Source organism: Giraffa tippelskirchi, chromosome 2 (assembly GCF_054371585.1).
Source record: "Giraffa tippelskirchi isolate mGirTip1 chromosome 2, T2T-mGirTip1v1.2.pri, whole genome shotgun sequence".
Taxonomy (NCBI): Eukaryota; Metazoa; Chordata; class Mammalia; order Artiodactyla; family Giraffidae; genus Giraffa; species Giraffa tippelskirchi.
The window spans coordinates 66,480,080-66,498,237 of record NC_137276.1 but is presented as its reverse complement, the minus strand read 5'-3'; the positions used below and the strand labels follow the sequence as shown (position 1 = coordinate 66,498,237).

The 18,158-nt window shown below is 54.3% G+C and overlaps 1 protein-coding gene across 16 annotated transcripts in view; it reads left to right on the top strand.

Annotated features, from left to right (window-relative positions):
- Positions 1-18,158, top strand: part of COL13A1 (collagen type XIII alpha 1 chain) — a 154,151-nt gene that overhangs the window by 88,671 nt on the left and 47,322 nt on the right. For 9 of the 16 annotated variants that reach the window (XM_081568328.1, XM_081568263.1, XM_081568275.1 and 6 more), the window contains 5 exons: positions 2,845-2,871; positions 3,672-3,698; positions 10,543-10,650; positions 13,216-13,242; positions 13,957-13,992. In XM_081568328.1, the coding sequence (XP_081424454.1) occupies positions 2,845-2,871; positions 3,672-3,698; positions 10,543-10,650; positions 13,216-13,242; positions 13,957-13,992 (225 nt within the window). Of the gene's footprint in view, positions 1-2,722; positions 2,750-2,844; positions 2,872-3,671; positions 3,699-5,552; positions 5,610-6,733; positions 6,800-10,542; positions 10,651-13,215; positions 13,243-13,956; positions 13,993-18,158 lie in introns of all 16 variants that reach the window. The other 7 variants (XM_081568241.1, XM_081568248.1, XM_081568234.1 and 4 more) reach the window with 3 other exon arrangements.

The window sequence follows — 18,158 nt, the reverse complement described above, 5'->3', positions numbered from 1 at the left end:
GGGCAGGCAGATTCTTTACCACTGAGCCACCAGGAAAACCCTGAGCCTGACTTTCTAGTGTTCCCTGCTCCGGGCTGCCCAGGGCTCCAGACACTCCTGCCCCAGCCAGGCAGAGAGCTGACCTGGGGAAACACACTACTGTCCCCACCTTCCTCCTGCCCCTTCCCACCTTCTGCAGAGCCTTAACACAGTCCATGCAACCCCAGAAGTAATAATGATAGTCATCAGCCGGGCACTGCTCCATAATCCTTATAATAACAACTTATCATCCTCCACTCTACAGAGGGGGAGATAGAGGCTCAGAGTGGTTGAGTATAGTACTCAAGGCTTCACAGCTCGTAAGTAACAGAATGGGATTGAGACCCACATGGTAGGATCTTACCCTCCACTATGCCTCCTTTTGCTGCCAGGGCCCTTTGGTTAGAAAGAAAAGGACCCTTCTAAGGGGCTTCTCCTCCTGCCATCCCTCTGCCCCACCCCAGTTACCCACCCATGAATCTTCACCGTTTGTTCTGGAGTCAGAACAAATTTGAGGGGTGGGGGGAAGGGTGAGACCACCCCTTCTACCACAAACGCACATCAGTGTGATAGATCCCCTGTCTGCCTCACGGTCATCCATCAAAATCCAACAGGCCACAGAGCCATTAGGCTCCTGTTTGGCTTGGCACAGGGACCCCGAGCTATTAATTCCACATGCTGTCTAGTGTAATTATCTTGCCCTGCTTATCAGCTGTCCATCTCCCACTCTCCTCCCTTCCCGGATGGTTTACCATCTGTCGGGCGTCCAACTTGAGGGCTGGGGCTTATCCTCACCTGCTTAATCTGCGCCCTCACCTATCAAAAGGGGGTCACCTCTGCCCCACCCACCTCCCAGTAGCCCCGAGAACCTGACGTAAGGTGTAGACAGGATCAGGGTCCCACCAGTGGTGTAAAGGAGAACCAGGACTCCAAATTCATGTCTTGTCCCACCACTCACAGGGCTGTCGTAAGGTGGGAGGAGTTAATTCACATCAAGCGTTTCAAACAGTGCCTGGCCCAGAGGAAACACCATGGGTGGCACACTGCCCTGACCCTGACCTGTCCTAAAGGGGCAGCCTCAAGAGCTCATTGGTGCCAGGTGTTGCTGGATCTTGAAATACTTAAAAGAAACTCTAAATTCAGATTTTTGTTGTACTCTCCATGCTCTTCAGCATTGGCAGTTAATTGAAATAAAAGTGTGTGGGCTCAGCAGAATATCCCCGGGGACCATGATTGTCCTATGGGCCACCATTTGGGATATCCAGACTCAATCCTCCATGTCTTTGCAGTCCCAAACCTTCGGGTTATTTTGCTGGGTCCCTGGACCTCCCTCTCTCATCATACTCCTCTCTCTGTCCCCAGAGAAGGGGCCTGGTCCCCTGCAGTTCAGTCCCCTGCCAGATGCATCATAGTCTATTGAATTTGATACTAAACACTTGGTCAACCGCATCAGCTGGAGTGCCACATGGTTTGTCCCAAAGACTGCTTATCCCTTCCCACAACCTCCTGGGAATCTCCCAGTTTGGTAACTGGCCCAGTTAGCAAGTCAGGGACAAAAGGAGGCCTTTCACCCACCCAGATGGATCTGTCCATGGGGATCCTGAGGTCTCCAAGCCCTACAGAGACTGGCCTAGCCCTCACAGGACCTCAGGATGGTGGCTGGAAGGGACCTCAGAGCCCCAGGGGCTGGGGCACTGCCTGTGACTCCAGCCAAGTTCAGAAGCCCTGCCCCCCGGGGTCCAGCTCAGTTCAGAGCGCATGGCAGAGTGGACACAGCTAGACCTTCACAGTCCCAGTGCTGCCACTGCTCACTGAGCCACAGGGCCTCGTCTCCATCACCTCATCCGGGAGAAGGAGAGATGCCAGTGCCTTCCTCTCAGGCCAGGGTGGGTGTGAGCTCAGCATGTCCTAAAGCCTGCCCCCAAGGGGGTCCTCAAAACAAGGGGCGCCTTCCCTCTCCCTCTCTGCTCCACACTGGCCAAGTATGAGGCCTCCTTAGCCCCGGCCTCAGTTCAGGCCCCTGAGAGAGCCAGCCAGACGCTGCATCCCTCTCAGAGAACTGGGGTCCACGCTGAACCCAGGCTCCTCTCTCAGCTCTGCGAGCTTTTGACCAGACCCCCTGGAGGGGAGCTCTGAGGCCCTTATGTTCCTCCAAGGAACCCAGAACACAGAGATGAAATCCCTGCTTCATCTCTTTGGCCAAAATTTCCTCCAAAGTTCCCGACGTCTGGAATGCTGCCCCAGCCCCCGTGTCCCCAGAAGCCCTTCTGGCTCAGTGGGTTTGATGCTGAGGCTGCGGAGGGTAGGAGTTAGAATGTGCTTTCAGTTCCGAGAGGAGATGGCCTGAGAGTGCAGGGCATCTGGCAGTAGCAGAGCCCTGTCCCGCACGTCCATGCAGCCTCCTCCGTGGCCGGCCCACAGGATGCTGGCGGGTGCAGGGGTAAATGAAAGATGACACCTGTTCTTCATCGTAGTCAAGTGTGGGGAGCAGGGCATACCTAGTCATGTCCACGGGGGGATGAAGAAGCTGGGCCACAACAGCTGGAATGTCTCGGGCACAGGAAGACTAGGCATGGGTGGCTAAGCCCGGCCTTCGGGACTCAGGCCTTCCAAAAACTTTCTTGCACAATCCCATGCAGCCCTGCATGTCTGATTCTGCCCGTCTTCTTTGTTCCACTCACCTGTGCGTGTTCCCTTCCCTCAGGGTCTGGCAGGTCCCTGCGGACAGCCGGTTGGTACCTCACCCCAGGGCTCTCCAGCAGAGAGGCTTCGGGCCCTGAGTCCTGAGCCTCGGTTTCTAACTCTCCCATTTCCATCTCTTTGTAGGGACCTCAAGGACAAAAGGGAGAAAAGGTAAGCCGATGGAGGTTTTCTAGAATTTTCATCTCAAGAAGCAGTCTTCCAACAGGTAGAAGGGTTATTTTCAAACTTCATTTTTTATCAACAGAAGCAGGGAACCCACTGTGGCACTCAGTATATGAGAGAGAAGAGGGGCTGCCCTGGGTGGGGGCTCTTTTCTTGAGGGAAGGGGACAGCCTGGAGCCTGGGCCTTCTCAGCCTCTTTCTCTATGCATCCCACCTGCCACCCCCATAGTATTTCCTGACTGCCTCCTACGAGCCTTTAGGATTTCAAGGGGTCCGTTTTGTAAACTACTGGCTTGGCCCTCTTCCTGGCCTCCTATGTGCTCTGTCTCCTTGAGTTTCTGATGGGGCCTCTGCTGGGCTTGCCCCCAAATGAATGGTGCAGGGACCTGGCACCCCAGCTCAAAGAAGGCATGTCCGAGGGCTCCATTGCCCTTACCTCGGTGTCCACTATTCCCATCCAGGAACTCCTGTTTAGGGCCCACCCAAAGGATGGACCTTTCCGGAAGATACCCCCAGGCAGGCATGGAGCAGGACCCCTGACTCCGCCGTCATGGTACATGATGTATGGTGGCAGAGTCCTGCCCTTGGCTCCGTGGGGCCACATTCAGACAGGCCCTGGGGGTTTCTTCCCCACTGCCAAGCAGGCATGAGGGAGGGAGTCAGACAGAGCCTGGAGGCGGGTGGTGTGTGTGCGTGTGCCTGGTGTGTCCCCCGGTCCTGAGGTTGCCCCCAAGGGTCCACCTCCCAACAAGTATCTAACACCTCCTCTCCTTCCCTCTCTTCCGCAGGGTCAGTGTGGCGAGTACCCACACCGGGTAAGTGAACCTCGAAAACTGATCCATCCCTGGGGCACAGCCCCCAACTTAGCCTCCTCTTCCCTACAGAGCTTGGGGCCAGGCGCACACAGACCCTCTGCACTCAGCAGACAGAGCAGCGCCATGATGAGGGCAGTGCCCTGAGGGCAGCCGGCCCCCAGGGTTGTGCCTGGTGATCAGCGTGTGTGTTTGGGCAGAGCTGTGTGTCTCTGTGTATCTAGCCCCATGCTGGCTGGGCCTGGGAGCCCCCAGCATGCGTGCATCTGGAACTCCGAGTGCCTGGCTGTGTGCTCCTCTGCAAGTGGCCTTCAACATAAGGCTGTGCAACTTGTGTGAGTCTGGGTCTGGCTCTCTACCTGGCATTTCTGTGTGTCTGTCTGTCTGGCCGGCTAGCTGGTTGGCTGCCTGCCCTGGCCAAATCACAGGGACTTTTGGGTTAGTCATTGTTTCAGATGACCCAGACCTGCGTGCTGGGAGATAGTTGGAAGCTGACTATCACTGCAAGAGTCAAGTCTTTGTTTTGCCTCTCTATGAGTCAAGGAAGTCCCTCCAAGTGGGGTGGGGATTTCAGGGCTGATGTCCTGCTCTTCCCCACCCCCGATCCAGTTCCTCCGTTCCCTTGCTGCACCCCAGGATACGGAGCCCAAAGCCTGCTGTAGTCCTACTGAGGGCCCTCAGATGTGTGCCCTAACACTGAGAGCCACTCCTGGGGGCGGGGCTGAGGAGGGGCGGGGGGCAGTGAAGGTGCAGGAGCCCCACTGAGCTGGGACACCCCTCATTTTGTGGATCGCCCTCGCCGCTCTCAGCCCCGGGCAGTGGGGACGGGGATGACAGGCATCTTTAGGTGTCCATCCCCCTGTCATGAGCTGCCTTGTGCCCCCAACACACGCAGTGTGGCCACCCTGGCCGTCCACCCCTGCCGGGCAGGGGGCTTGAGGGAGTGGAGAGAAAGACTAGCCAGACTCCAAGTCAACCAACCTGGCTCCAAAAGGCCACGGGAGGGCCTTGCTAGGTGCTGACCTCTGGTTCCCAGGCCAGAGAGAGGCCGGGGGCAGGGTGCAGCCTTGAATGTGAGTGGCTGGGGTAGGGGTGAGGCCAAGGCTGGGTAGGGGACGCAGGCAGGCCGGCAGCAGTGCAGACAGAGCCAGCCTGTCGGCGGCATGTGCTGCAGGGAGTCAGGGGCCCTGGTGTTCCGGCCAGCCTGATCCCGATACAATAATAGAAGGTCAGCTGTGTTTATTTGAAATGATGGGCTCACAGGATTGTTATGTTACCTGAAAGAAAGACAGCATCCCCCAGCGGCAAAGACAACACAACTGTAGCCGCTTTGACAGTGTGTCATTAGCTCTGAGCATGGTGTAGGGGAGAGGGAGGGACTCTGCCCTTGAGCCCAACCCAGGAAGAGGGAGCCAGCAGGGATGGAAGGCTCCAGCACACCTTGGCCACAGGCTGCAGAGAAACCCAGGGTTATGACTGTGCCAAGGTGGGTAACAAGTCAGGCCGGATGAGAGTGGATTTGGGGATCCAGCTGATGGGCAGGGCAAAGCAGCTGGCACCTTCCATTCACCTGGAAGTGGGTAGGAAAGCAGAGTGTTTCTCGGGCAGGGGGTCTGTTGCCTTTCTGAGGGGTCTGCAGGCCTGAGGCAGGTGGCAGGCCTCCCAGCCCACGAGATATATGATCCAGGTGGTCTGAGCCTCTGTTCCAGCCTGTAGCATCCCCAGGGAGGGAGGGGGAGGCCAGGTGGGCAGTGGGTGTCTGGGGTGCCCTGGGAGTGGGAGCTGGTATCTGAGCCTGGCACTCACTCTCCCTGTTGCCCTGTCTCCCCCCAACCCCTACCCCCTACCCTACCCCAGGAGCACCTAAGTGGCTCTCTAGCAGCTCTGCGCTCCAACCAGATAATTACTCTGAAGGTTTGTAGGTTCTGGAAGGTCTCTGGGCCTCTCTACTGAGAGGCTCCATGGACGCAGAGCCCAGCGTTGCACGTCCCCAGGCCCCAGTGGGAAAGCTGGGGCTCCCCGCGAAGCAGCTGCCCATGAAGGTGGCAATGACCCAGAAAGGCTGTGACTGGGCTCCTGGGTCCCTGGCTGGGTGCATCCTCAGCCCAAGCAGCCCTTGCTTCCTAATGCTCCTCCCAGCCATCTCGTGTGAGCTACAATGCTTTCAGAAACAAGAGGTGGACTACATGCCATCTCTGTTTTCACATGGGTTCTAACCTCTTCCTAAAGCTGTGGGGAGCTCAACTCCACTGGACAGAGAGACTGGAAGCAGCCAGAATTTCCAGAAATGAAAATTGCATTAGCTAACGTGATTGCCTCTCCCCGCCTCCCCGCCCCAAAAAGTGGTTGAACATGCCAGAGGAGTCTTTGTCCAGCCTTGATGTTCCAAGCCCCCAGGTGAGGCCTCAGTAGCACTTTGCTGGTGCCCGCACTGGTCACACCCTCCTCCTGCTCAGCCCCCAGGAACCGGGCTCGGCTCTGCCCTTGACCATCTTCCCCAGATTCGCTGACACCAGCCCTTCTCGTCCAGCCGAAAAAAGAACCCAGGGGTGGCCGCCCACCAGCCTGGCTTCAAGTACCAATTTAGGCTGATCCTGTGGCTCCCAAGTCAGAGCCTCAGAGTCTGCTCCCCTCAGCCCTGCAGCCTCTGTCCACAACCAGGGACCTGTGGGCCTGGCAGTGCAACGTTGGGCCGTGTGTCAGGAGGCCTCTGTGGCCCGGTTTGGCCGTGGAGGGCAGGCCTGGCTGGGGAGGGAGGCCCCCTCCCCACTGGGGAGTACTGCTGCCAACACCCCGAGGACTTGCCTCCTTCCAGGGATGGGATGCCTTCCAAGGGCAAGCTCAGCGCTGCACCCACAAGCCTCCAGCAGCCCGTCCACGCCCTCCCTCCAGTGCCTCACGCCCGCTAATCTCTCTTCTCTCTTCCTCTCCGCCCTCCCTCTCGGCCACCCTGCCTTCCTGGTGGACTTTCGACCCTCCTGAACACCTGCGATCTTTGGCCTCTGCCCTCTGGCCTTCCAACTCATCTTTCTCCTCAGCTGCTGCCTCTCCTCAATTCAGTGCGGCTGGCTCCACCCCCAGTCATTAAAAGGCGGACCTTCCAGGTAGACACCTCCCTTGGCCAGACCACATGGGGCTTCCCAGGGGCTGGCGAGTCTCTGGGCCCTGACGAACCAGCTGGGGCTGTGACAGTGAAAGTTGCTCAGTCATGTCTGACTCTTTGCAATCTCATGGACTGTAGCCCACCAGGCTCCTCTGCCCATGGGATTTCCCAGACAAGAATACTAGAGCGGGTAGCCATTCCCTTCTCCAGGGGATCTTCCTGACCCAGGGATCAAACCTAGGTCTCTTGCATTACAGGCAGATTCTTTACCGTCTGAGCCACCAGGGCTGTTGGCAAAAGCAGAATCTCACTGCACTCCCATGACATTAAATTAGACAAAGACGGACATACAAATGCCATACACATGGAAATACACAACACCCAGGCCCAGAAGCCTGAACTACTATCTCACTGTTACTGCTTACAACAGCCGCCACTGTCTGCCAATCACCGGGCTATGCATTCTACAGCCTGCTTTCATTTAATTCTCACAATGGTTGTATGAGTTAGGCATGATCACCCTTGTTTCACAGATGAGCAAATCAGGCTCAGAGATGTTAAGTAAGTTGCCTGAGGTCACACGGCCAGTAAACTGCAGAGTACCCACATTCTCCGACTCTTACTAGTTATGCAATTTGGGGCAAGTTACTTAACCTTTCTGTGCCTCAGTTTTCTCATTTGTAAAATGAGAATAATAATGGTTCCTACTGTATAGGGTTATTGTGTATGCAGAGCATTGGAAATACTTCCTGGCAGAGTTTAAGCGCTGAAATTAAACTGAGGCTCAGAGAGGTGAATTTGTACCCAAGGTGGTGCAAAAAAGCAAGAGACAGAGTGGGAACTGGCAGTCAGGTCTTCAGACCCCACACCCAGGGCTCCCTCAGTTGGACCTACACCCTTTATATTTAGAAATGCAGATTGCTTAGCATCCGATCACTTGTAACCTGAGTTTGAGAAGCAAGGGAATTTGCAGAGGAAATGTAGCCCAGAACCAACAGGTGTAATCATTGTGAGCAACTGCTTCCTTCTTCCTGCCTTACTAAGCCAAGGAGGCTGGGATAGTACCAGATCACAAAGAACAAAGAGCAAGAGACCACAGACCCAGGGATCTAGGCAGAGGCATTGAAGCTTGATGCCAGGCCAGGAATTCCATGGCTGCCACCCGCACCCCTAGCCTTGCTCACATTGGGGGTCAGAGGTTACCCCCAAAGTCACAGGAGTGCTGGAAGTGGCAGGGCTCTGAGATGCTCTCTGAAAGCCTGACAACAGGGCCTGGAGCCAACATCTGGCCTGACTCAGGAGCCCAGGAGCCTTAATGTTCAGGCATCTGATTGAACAAGGCTGAAAAATCACTCCAATTAATGGCTAAAAATACAGAGGGACATGTGACACGTGTGCTACCCAAGCCTCCATATCCCGTTACACCAGCCAAATCCTCGAGAGCCTCCATGTGCTCCGAGCGCTTACCCAACGCCTGCTTATTCAGGGGCCCACTGGCAGCTCAGAGAAGCACCAGGCCCACCCCTCTCTCAGCCACCCCTACCCATGTCAGACCCTGTTTCAGGAGAGCTGGGTTCTTGCTCTCAGAGTGGCCATTTGCATCGACCCCCCCCCCCATTTGCCCGTCACCCACCTCCTGGCCCTCGTTGCATTGACTGCTATGTGTTGAGCCCTTGCTGGGTTCCAAGCTCTGTTGTAAGAATTCTACACAGATTATCCCATGTAATCCCACACGGGCTACCAGGCAGTGGAGCTGGCATCATCATCGCCACCTTACAGAAGAAGAAACGGAGAGGGGCCGAGGCATGTTACTGGCTCCCTTTTCAAGAGCAGGAGGAGGATAAGCCAGAGCTTTCTGTGCTGCCCTGACCTGATTTCTAAAGTAGAGAGAGAATAGGGGCCCCTGTCTTTCCTGCTGCAGATTCTGCCTGGAGAATAAGGTTTTTATGCTGTCAGCCACCGTGGGACACAAAAAAGACTTGTCCATTTCCAATCAATAAACCAATATTGATTTCACAGGCTCTATAAGATGCTTAAACATTGGGTTTAACATTAGTTGAAAAAATGATGTGTTTAGCAGATGGCATTGAAGGTCATTGCCAAAGTGCAAAAAGTTGGATGGTGAGCAGTTTATGCTGGGGGCTTATTTGGAATGAATAGAAAAGTCTAGAGTTCTGGGTTTTGATTCCAGTTCCCCTCAAATTCTCCATGTGACCTTGGTCAGGGTGCTCAACTTCTCTGACCCTCTGTTTTCTCTTCTGTAAAATGGGACTTGTGACCCATCTCTGCACCTACCTTCACCATGGACTCTCCGAGCCCTTATGTGGTTTCTTAGAGGGTGTGGCAGGATGTAGCTCAGGCCAAGAGTGGCACTGCTGGTGGCCTCTGTCCTAGGATATCCCATTGGAGAGATGGTTCAAGCAGATGCTGCTAAAATCTGAGTTCCCATTCTGAGGTCGTACACTCCTATTTATAATCATCATTTTCCTGTATGGGGTTTGCAGCAAGCATCATCAGGCCCCTTTTCTATGTACAGTGTTATAAAGGATTACTGAGATCACACTGAGAAGGGTGGGCTGGCCTGGAGTCTGGGTCTCCTGCATCCCAGTCTGGAGCACTCACACCTGCCAGACTGTTCTACTTGAGTCTGTCTGCAGGGCTGAACCCCTCAGCAAGAGCTGAACCCAGAACCTCCCCGGAGAGGTCGTGGAGAAAGCAACCTAATGACGCTGGTCTGCATAGATCGAGAATGACACGGGCTGGCCCCCAGCCCCGAGATCTGGATCACATGGACCAAGCTCTCTCCTTCTCCTGAGGGAACATGATCCCACCCCTACCTCCCTGGGCTCTGGGTCCACCCTGGGCACCTGCAGGGGGGTGGGGTGACAAAAGCTTCAGGATAAGGAAAAAGAAAAATAATAGCAACTCCAGAAAGACACGAAGCACTTTACACCTTCAAAATTCAACCAAGCAAAGGGTTGCAAACTCAACTGTCCTCTGAGGTCAGGCACAGATCACACAAATGACAAAGCAGGCTGGACACAGAATGGTTTGAAAGGGTGGGACCTGAGGGACCCGGAGAGCCCAGTTGATGGCAGCCCCCGAGGAATATGGATCTGGCTGGTCCAGGCTCCATTTTTTTCAGCAAAAGCTACTAAGCCATATTTTTTTTTACATAAAATCTCTTGCCCAATTGTTTGGTGAGCTAAGCAAAATTCTGTGGCCTCTGACCTAAGGACTCAGTTGATCCTCTGGGCCAGATAATCAAAGACGGCAAAATGTGACAGGAAACAAGGAACGGCTGTTCTCATTTGATGGCTGGGAGGCCAGGGCGCGGAGATGGTGGGCTCGCCACACACAGGGAGGGGTCGAGGCAGGCCAAGGCCACCGGCCACCTCGGCTGGACCCTGGTCATCTGACCAACCTGGGAACAGGACTTCGGCTGGGCCGGGGGGCCCTCACCCGCTCCTCCACCTCTGCCACTGCAGCAGGGCTCTGCCCTGGGGACCAACAGCTCACGCAGCAAATCCTCTCTGGAAGCCTCTCCTCTGCAGGCCTAATGTCTTGGCCATCTCCTCACTGCCACTGGCCTCTGCATGTAGTCACCTCCACCGCACCATCACGTCACGCCACTGCAGCCTCCCCCAGAGCCCACGGCGGGGCCTCCCCGGGTGCATGGCACTGGGGCGGGACGGTTCTGCAGCCCAGGGCTCTCTCTCTGACACTTGTTTCCACCAACCTCAGGGTGAACAGGGCCAGGCTGGCATCCAAGGTCCACCAGGGCCACCAGGCCCTCCCGGACCAAGCGGACCTCTGGGGCATCCAGGACTGCCAGGGCCCATGGGGCCACCCGTAAGTACCCCTCCTGCTCTCCACCACTTCCCCTCCTTCAAGATTCATCCCCTGAATTCTCTGGAACTTTGGGGACTGGGTAACTGATGGGACTCTGGGCCCCCGCTGAAAGGGCAGAAACACATTGGCAAGGCTGCGGGGCATGGCTGGCCCCTGTGGGAGCTGCCCGCCCCTGTGGGAGCTGCCCGTCCCTGTCATGCTCACCGGTTGCTCTCTGGTTCTGAAAACATGTCCTGGGACCATGTGCTGCGCTTCAGCCACTGCATCCCAGGGGGGGAATCCATGAGCAGGTCTGCCTCTCCCAGCCTCAGGAGAGAGGAGCTTGGAGAGAAAGTTCCCAGGACCACTCTGATGGATGTCCCCTGCCCCCTGGGCTTGGAAAAACTTGAGTTGGGATGATCTGTCCTCAAGGAGGTAGCAAGGGTCATCTGATGGCCTAGCATCCCTAACAGACACGCCTTTGCTGGTGTGTGTGGATTTCCCACTCCTGGGCCACCTCCCAACCAAGTTACACAGCTGGTCGGCCAAGAGGACCCTGCATTGAGCCTGGGGATTAGACCAGGAGGGGCCCAGGGGAGCCAACAGACACCCCTCTGGGCAAGACCACACTCAGGCGATAGGTCAGTCCCAGTGTCCACCAGGTCATCTGCTTGCAAGCTCTAGCCAAGCCCCAACTCTTCCTCAGCCCTGTTTCATGCAAGAAAGCACCAGGGCAGAGTAATTCAGAAAGCCCTGGAGTTCTTAAGAGAAGATGCATCTCTACCCAGAGCTAAGACCAACGTCAGCAGTTATTGGAGGCAGAGGGGTTAAGGACACAGTCTGTTTGATAATGTTTTTTCCACGTGGCTTTTTTTTAAGTGTTTTTCTTTCTTATGACAAAAGCATCATATATCCATTGTGAAAAATTTGGAACATAGATGAAGAAAAAGTTTTAAACTGTCTGCTTTCCCATATCCAGGGTTCCCCATCATTAACGCTGGGGAGAGTCCTTTCCATTTTTCTCCTTAGACTTCTCTGCACATAAATGTTTTTCAGGTTGGTGATATTCTGAATAACGTAACACTTTGTATGTTACTCTTTTCACTTAATCTCGTACACCATGCCCTTTCTCACATCAGGAGTCTCCCATGATACAGATTTTAGGACTTCTGGGTCTCTTTACAAGGTAGTTAATGGGTTCCCTTCTGTAATATACATCCTTAAATATAAATGTGTGTGCACATCTCCAATGCTTTCATGGCAATAGATTCTCAAAAGTGGAATTGCTGGGTCAGGGGTGCCCCTGCCAAACAGCCCACGATGAGTATGGCCACATTCCAGGTCACTCGGCTTCCCCCTAGGCCCTCGGCTACCCCAGCTTCCAAGGCTAAGGTTCTGTGTAGAGTCCCCCTAGGCTAGGTGACAGCTCTGGCCAACCAGGGCAGCCGGCTTGACCAGAAGGCAGCACAGCAGAGTGAAAATCTACATTTCTGGGAGAGCCAGTTCTCCTGCTCAGCTGGATCCCAATAACGAATTTTAAATATTTCCATGATTTCTCCCCAGAACCCTGGGGAGGGAAGTTAGTCTCACTTCCATGGATTGATGGATGGAAAAGCAGAAAACCTAAAAGGAAGTGGAATTTAGAGAACTTAACCAAACAAACCAAGCCAAGAAAATAAACCAAAATTTTAAAAAGTGCTCAAAATTCACTTCTTTCCTGACGGCCCTCACCCGAACACACTGGGCTCCCCATCACTGAACCCAAGCCTGGCAGTTTTCTGTTAGGTTGTTTATAAAGAAAAAAAACAGAACGCATGTTTTGAAACCAATTGAAACCAGCCAGTGTTTGCCATCCAGACCCACGCCCGAGACCATGCTGGAGCCTGCCTTCCCTTTCCTCTCCCTCGGGCTCCCACAGGGCTCACACCACTTCCCCCAAGCTAGCTCCTGTGGTCACAGCACCCCAGGGGTGAGGAATGGAGACAGAGGGCTCCCCTGCAAGCTGGCAGGGCCAAAGGCAAAACCCAAGCTCTGCTGGGCAAGGTCAGCTTTCCAGGGAGCAGCTCTAGTTAGGAGGTGAGTGGGTGGGGACCTGGACCAAACACACTATCAATTTTACATGATGCGATTGACCTATTTTACAGTGGGCCAGCACAGCAGAGATGCCCAAGGCACCCATGTAGCTCCAAAGAGGGACATGAGCCTGTTGTCCCCACGTGCCCTCAGCAGGTTTCAGATACCCTTTGAGGACCCTCTTGATCTGTTCTCCAATGCATCCAGAACCCATTACAACCTCCACTGTAAACATGTTTGTGTACGTCTGTTCTCAGTCGTGTCTAACTCTTTGCAACCCCATGGACTGTAGCCGCCAGATTCCTCAGTCCATGGGATTTCCCAGGCAAGAATACTGGAATGGTTGCCATTTCCTACTCCAGGGGATCTTCCCGACCCAGGGATCGAACCCGCGTCTCATATCTCCTGCACTGGCAGGCAGATTCTTTACCAACTGCACCATCTAAATGTGTTTAGCCCTCACCATTTGCCAGTGGAATCCATCTCCACTCACCTTTCTTTTTGCTTCTGCAGGGCTTACCTGGGCCTCCTGGACCGAAGGTGAGGGCCCTTCTGGGTGATGCATCGAGTGGGTGTTCCCTGGTGGGTAGGGGGTGGCGCACTGACAGGTACTGAATAAGGGGCTGAAAGGGAATTGATTGGCTTCCACAAGGATTGCACTTTCGTGGGCTCAGGCCAAGCAAGTGCTGTGCCTGGTATGGAAGATGCGGCCCTGCTCTCCAAACAGATCATGGTCTAGTTGGGAACTCAGATGGCCAGGACATTGTCACAACATCCCAGTAAAACAGTGGCTCCTAAGGGGCCAGAACTGGAAAGGACCTTTGGGATCATCCAGTTTCTTTCAAAACTTTATCTGGAAGCCCACAATGTCGAGTCTTCCTTTGAAGCTGGAGTCCCTGTGGCTCTAGGAAAGAGAAGTTGTGAAGCACTGATCCAGCCAGCCATTTCACAAATGCAAAAGCTGGAGTCCTGGGGGAAGTGACTTGTCCAGGTGCCACAGAGAGCCCATGGTGGAACCCAAACTGACCCTCAGGGGTCCTGTGCCCCTGCCAAGTCAACCCTTCCCTCCTCCCTCAGCCTCTGCAAGACAAGGACTGGTTCTGAAAAGTCAAACAGTCCCTGCTATTGTTCCAGGGTTGGCTGGAGGTGGAGGTCAGAGGATGTGGAGTCATTGGGAAGAAGAGGGATGGTAACGTGGAGGAGGAGGGTACAGCAAGAAAACCCCTCTAATGGCCTTCTCTTGGTTCCCCTCAGGGAGACCCAGGGATCCAGGGCTACCACGGCCGGAAGGTAAGAAGGAGGGGGAAGGGAGGACCCGCTCACCACCCCCACCCCGCAACATGACAATCCAAGTAGGGCTTCACCACCATGCACACAGGGTCTGGACTTGGTCCGTACATGCTTTTGCACACACATCAGCAGGGGCCTCAAAACTCTTGAATTTAAGTGATCAGGGGGTTTGTGTCGCCATTGAGGAAGTAGGAGGCTCAGAAGGGGAAGGGCCTTGGGCAAGTCAGTGGCCCCGCTGGACCTCAGACCCAGGAATGTGTCCCCTGCCAACCCGAGTGGCTGGGTCTACACAGAGGCAGACCAGGTTCTCACCTGCCCCCTGAGGGCCTCGTAAGTGGGGACCAGGCAGAGCTTCTGAGTGTGGTACGGGATATGGAAGGTCCCAACTCTGTTGTCTGGCTGCTCACAGGCCAAAGAGACAGGATTCCTATACAAATAACCCTGGTGAAGGCAACTGCACTAATCACTACCATCACAAAGGGCTGTGTCAATATTGGGGTAGAGGGTTCAGGGAGATTGATCCTAGGTTGGGAGGATTTGGGGAAGTTGTCTGAGAGAGGACAGCTTCTGAGTTCAATCCTGGTGAATGGGTAAGTGTATCAGTTATCTATTGCCATGTAACAGACCATCCCAAACTTGCTGTCTTAAAACAATACTTTCTCAGGATTCTGTGGCTTGGCCAGCTGTCTCCTCGGGGCTCACTCATGCAGTCACATGGGATGATGGCTAGAAAGGCCTGGGGGCCAAGACGGCCTCGTCCACATGCCTGGGCCTGGTGCTAGCTGTGGCCTGGGTTCCTCTATTCTCCTCCACGTGGTCTCTCAGCCCCTAGTGTAGGGCAGATGGATTTCCTCACAGCATGGCAGGCCCAGGTCAGCTTTCAAAACAGACGAGTCCCAGTGCACAAGTGCTTTTCGAAAGCATCTCTTGCATCACATTTTCTGAGGTCCTATTGGTCAAAGCAAGTAATGAAGCCAAAGCATTTGAGTCAGTGGGGCAGGGGGACTCAGCTCCTGCTTCTTCTTGTGGGAGGGTGGCAAAGCCTTTGTGACCATCTTTAACCTACTACTGTGCTCCTTCAAGCAGCGGATTTCAGGGGAAATGGCATTTTAGACAGGGAAACAATTGAACCAAGGCCCAGAGATGGTCATTACAATAACTTTAATAATGTAAAAATAATTTTAACACTATACACCACTTACTGAATGTCTCCTGTGTGCCAGGCTGGCCTTCAATGGGACCTGCATCATATCTAATCCTAGGAGGCTGGTATTCTTCTTCTCCTATTTAACAGATGAGAAAACTGAGGTACAACCTAAGTGGCTCAAAAGTGGCAAAGCAGGAGTTCAAGTCCAGGTCACGGCCCTTCCCATGTTGCCATGCATCATAAGGAGCCCATCCCACCCTCCAGGCCCCAGCTGGGAGGCTCTGGTGCCTTCCAGGGAAAGAAAAGAGACAGGAAAGAAAGGCAAGACGAGGAAGGGGAGGGATTCTGGAAAGGGAAGAATCAGCTGTGGAGAAGCACATTCCACAGGCTCTGTAGCTCTGTAATCCGACAGGGGCCTTCACCGCATTGTTTTATGGGTGCTTGGTGGGTGAAATGGCAAGACCCAAGAGATCTTTCATTAGTTCTGCATAAACTGCGAAGTTTGTACTGTGTCAGGAAGTGGAAATTACAGCCCCCGAGGTTGCTTCCATCGACTCACGCAGACTCACAAAATTTACTGCCTCCTGATGCAGCACAGGGTCGGCTTTCCCATTAGCAGCCAGACCAGCTCTTTCAAGCTGTGAAGAAACTTCAGGGTAGCAGTTTCCCCTGGGGGTCATGGGGATGCTCACGGCTGGCATCCCTACCATGGCAGGCATCTGCATTCCCCTGCCAACTGGAAGTCTGTTTCATTCAGAAAGGAGGTTGGGGGCGTCTGTTGCCCTGAGGATAGAGAGGCATCAGCTTGGGGCTAGGGTGTCATGATGGTACAGGGTCTGGTTCCGTGATTGTGGCCATTCTAGGTGAAGTTTGTGGGAGGAATCGTTCAGCCCTGACTGTGTGGAATTTGCAGAGGAAACTAGTGTGGTCCTACTGACAGAGAGGCAGCCTCTGATCCTGGGGAAGCCTGCTCTGGAGAGAGAAGGCTTAGGGCTGCTAGAGGAGGCTCAGGGCTGCTGGAGAAGGCACAAATGCACTTCTTTTGCCTGACGAAGTATAAAGCAAGTGCTGATGGGTACCTTGAGAAGGAGGGAGCTCCCCATCACCAGAGGCATTTAAGGAGAGGCTGGAAAACTATGGGTCTGTCATGTGTTAAGAGAAGCTTCTATATCCAATAGGAGACTGGATTGAAATCCCTTCCTGCTCAGGGAAGCTACAGCTTCCTAAGAACAGAGCTGACTCCATACCCCCTGGAGAGGAGCAGCCTCCCACCTGACCCTGGCTTTATGAGTCAGACCCCTGAGTCTACATCCAGGCCTTTCTTCATCCACATCCAGGGCTTGCCAGAAGCATCACCGCTCTTAGGTCTCCTGGGGTTCTGAGAAGGCCCTTCTCCTTCATGCTCAGCTCATGTTCCCCACACTTTCTTTCTCTGTTGACGTGCCCCTGCCCTTCAGCAACAGCCTCTTCTAGGGGAACCCAGGGAGAGCTGTGCGACTGCTGGCTTCTCAGCATTTCTGGAAGGCTCCTGCCACCTCATCTTTTCCCAGCCTGTCCTTGAGACTTCTCAGTAGGCGCTCCGGAGCCACCAGGTGGTCTTAGAACACTCATCTCTGTGCTGGCCCTCGCTCTGCTGGGACCCTTGTCCTGTCATCACTGAAGCCATAGCCTTCTAGTGCAACAGAGGCCAGAGGGTGTGCACTGGAGACCGATGGCCAGCAGCAGAGTGCACCCCCAAGAACTTGGGGGTCATTCCTCAAGATCAGGCGATACTCAGGAGGCTACGAGTGCCTGTTCCCACTGCCTGAGCCCCAGTGATCACCATACCCAGGCAGAAGTATTCTTCCCATCAGAATTCTTAGATGAAGAGTCCTTTTTCCGTGAGATATTACTTTTCTCCTTAAAGTGTTTCATCCCATTTTTCAATTCTTAGACGAAGAATCTTGCCCAAGGACAAGGGCCGCAGTACTTCACATCTCTGGTTCAGCCAAAGTCCATTCGCTCCGTCTCTCACTCATCTCATCTCACCTTGGCCCAGTAATTTGATGCATTATCCCCACTGTCAAGAGATGAGAAGCTCAGAGAGGTTAATACTCTGCCCAGTGTTGCATAAGTCAAGTGTTAGTCACGCAGTTGTGTCCGACTCTTTGCAATCCTGTGGACTGTAGTCTGCCAGGCTCCTCTGTCCATGGAATTCTCAAGGCAAGAATACTGGAGTGGGTTGCCATTCCCTTCTCCAGGGGGATCTTCCCAACCCAGGGATTGAACTCAGGTCTCCTGCACTGCAGGCAAATTCTTTACCGTCTGAGCTACCAGGGCAGCCCCAACATTGCACAGCTAGTGATAATCATGCTGGGATTGGACGCTAGGTCTCATGAGTCTGAACCCAGGAGCCAGTCTTCTCACCCTAGTGCAAAAGGAAATGTCTGCTCGGGGAGGTGGGGGGGGGGTGTCACCCCAGGCTAAGCTAACTCTGCACAGACCACCCTCCCTGTGGTTTCTCTGGGATGTGGAGGGGTAACCCTCTGGCTCTTTTCTTTTGTCCACCAAATCTCTTTTCTCTCTTCCCATCTCTGCTCTCTGCCTAGAAAGAGGCCTGGAAGGAGGGACCCACACGAAGGGCAGCTTGGTCACAGATGCTGGGAAGACGAGAGTTTGCTCCCACCCAGCACCCTGTGCCACCCGGTGGGGACGTCGAGCTGGGACAGAGGCCACGGGATGCCCCGTGTGTTCAGGGTGTGAGGGGGCCCCACAGGGTAACCAATGGCCCCTCCACATCTGCTTCCATTACTCTGCCCCGGCAACTTGACACACATGTGGGGAGGCCTTTCTTCCAGTGAGGGATGGAATTTAACTCTCAGCAAAGATGCTTCTGGTCCTGTGAAGTTTGCTGTTGATTAGTTTCAGCCACCACCACCCGCCCCAGCAGCTGGTCCCAGCCTGGCATCCTCTCAAAGGCTGGTCAAGGCCAGCAGGGCAGCGTCTCCACCAGCTCCTCGAGATCACAGCCTGGTGTAGC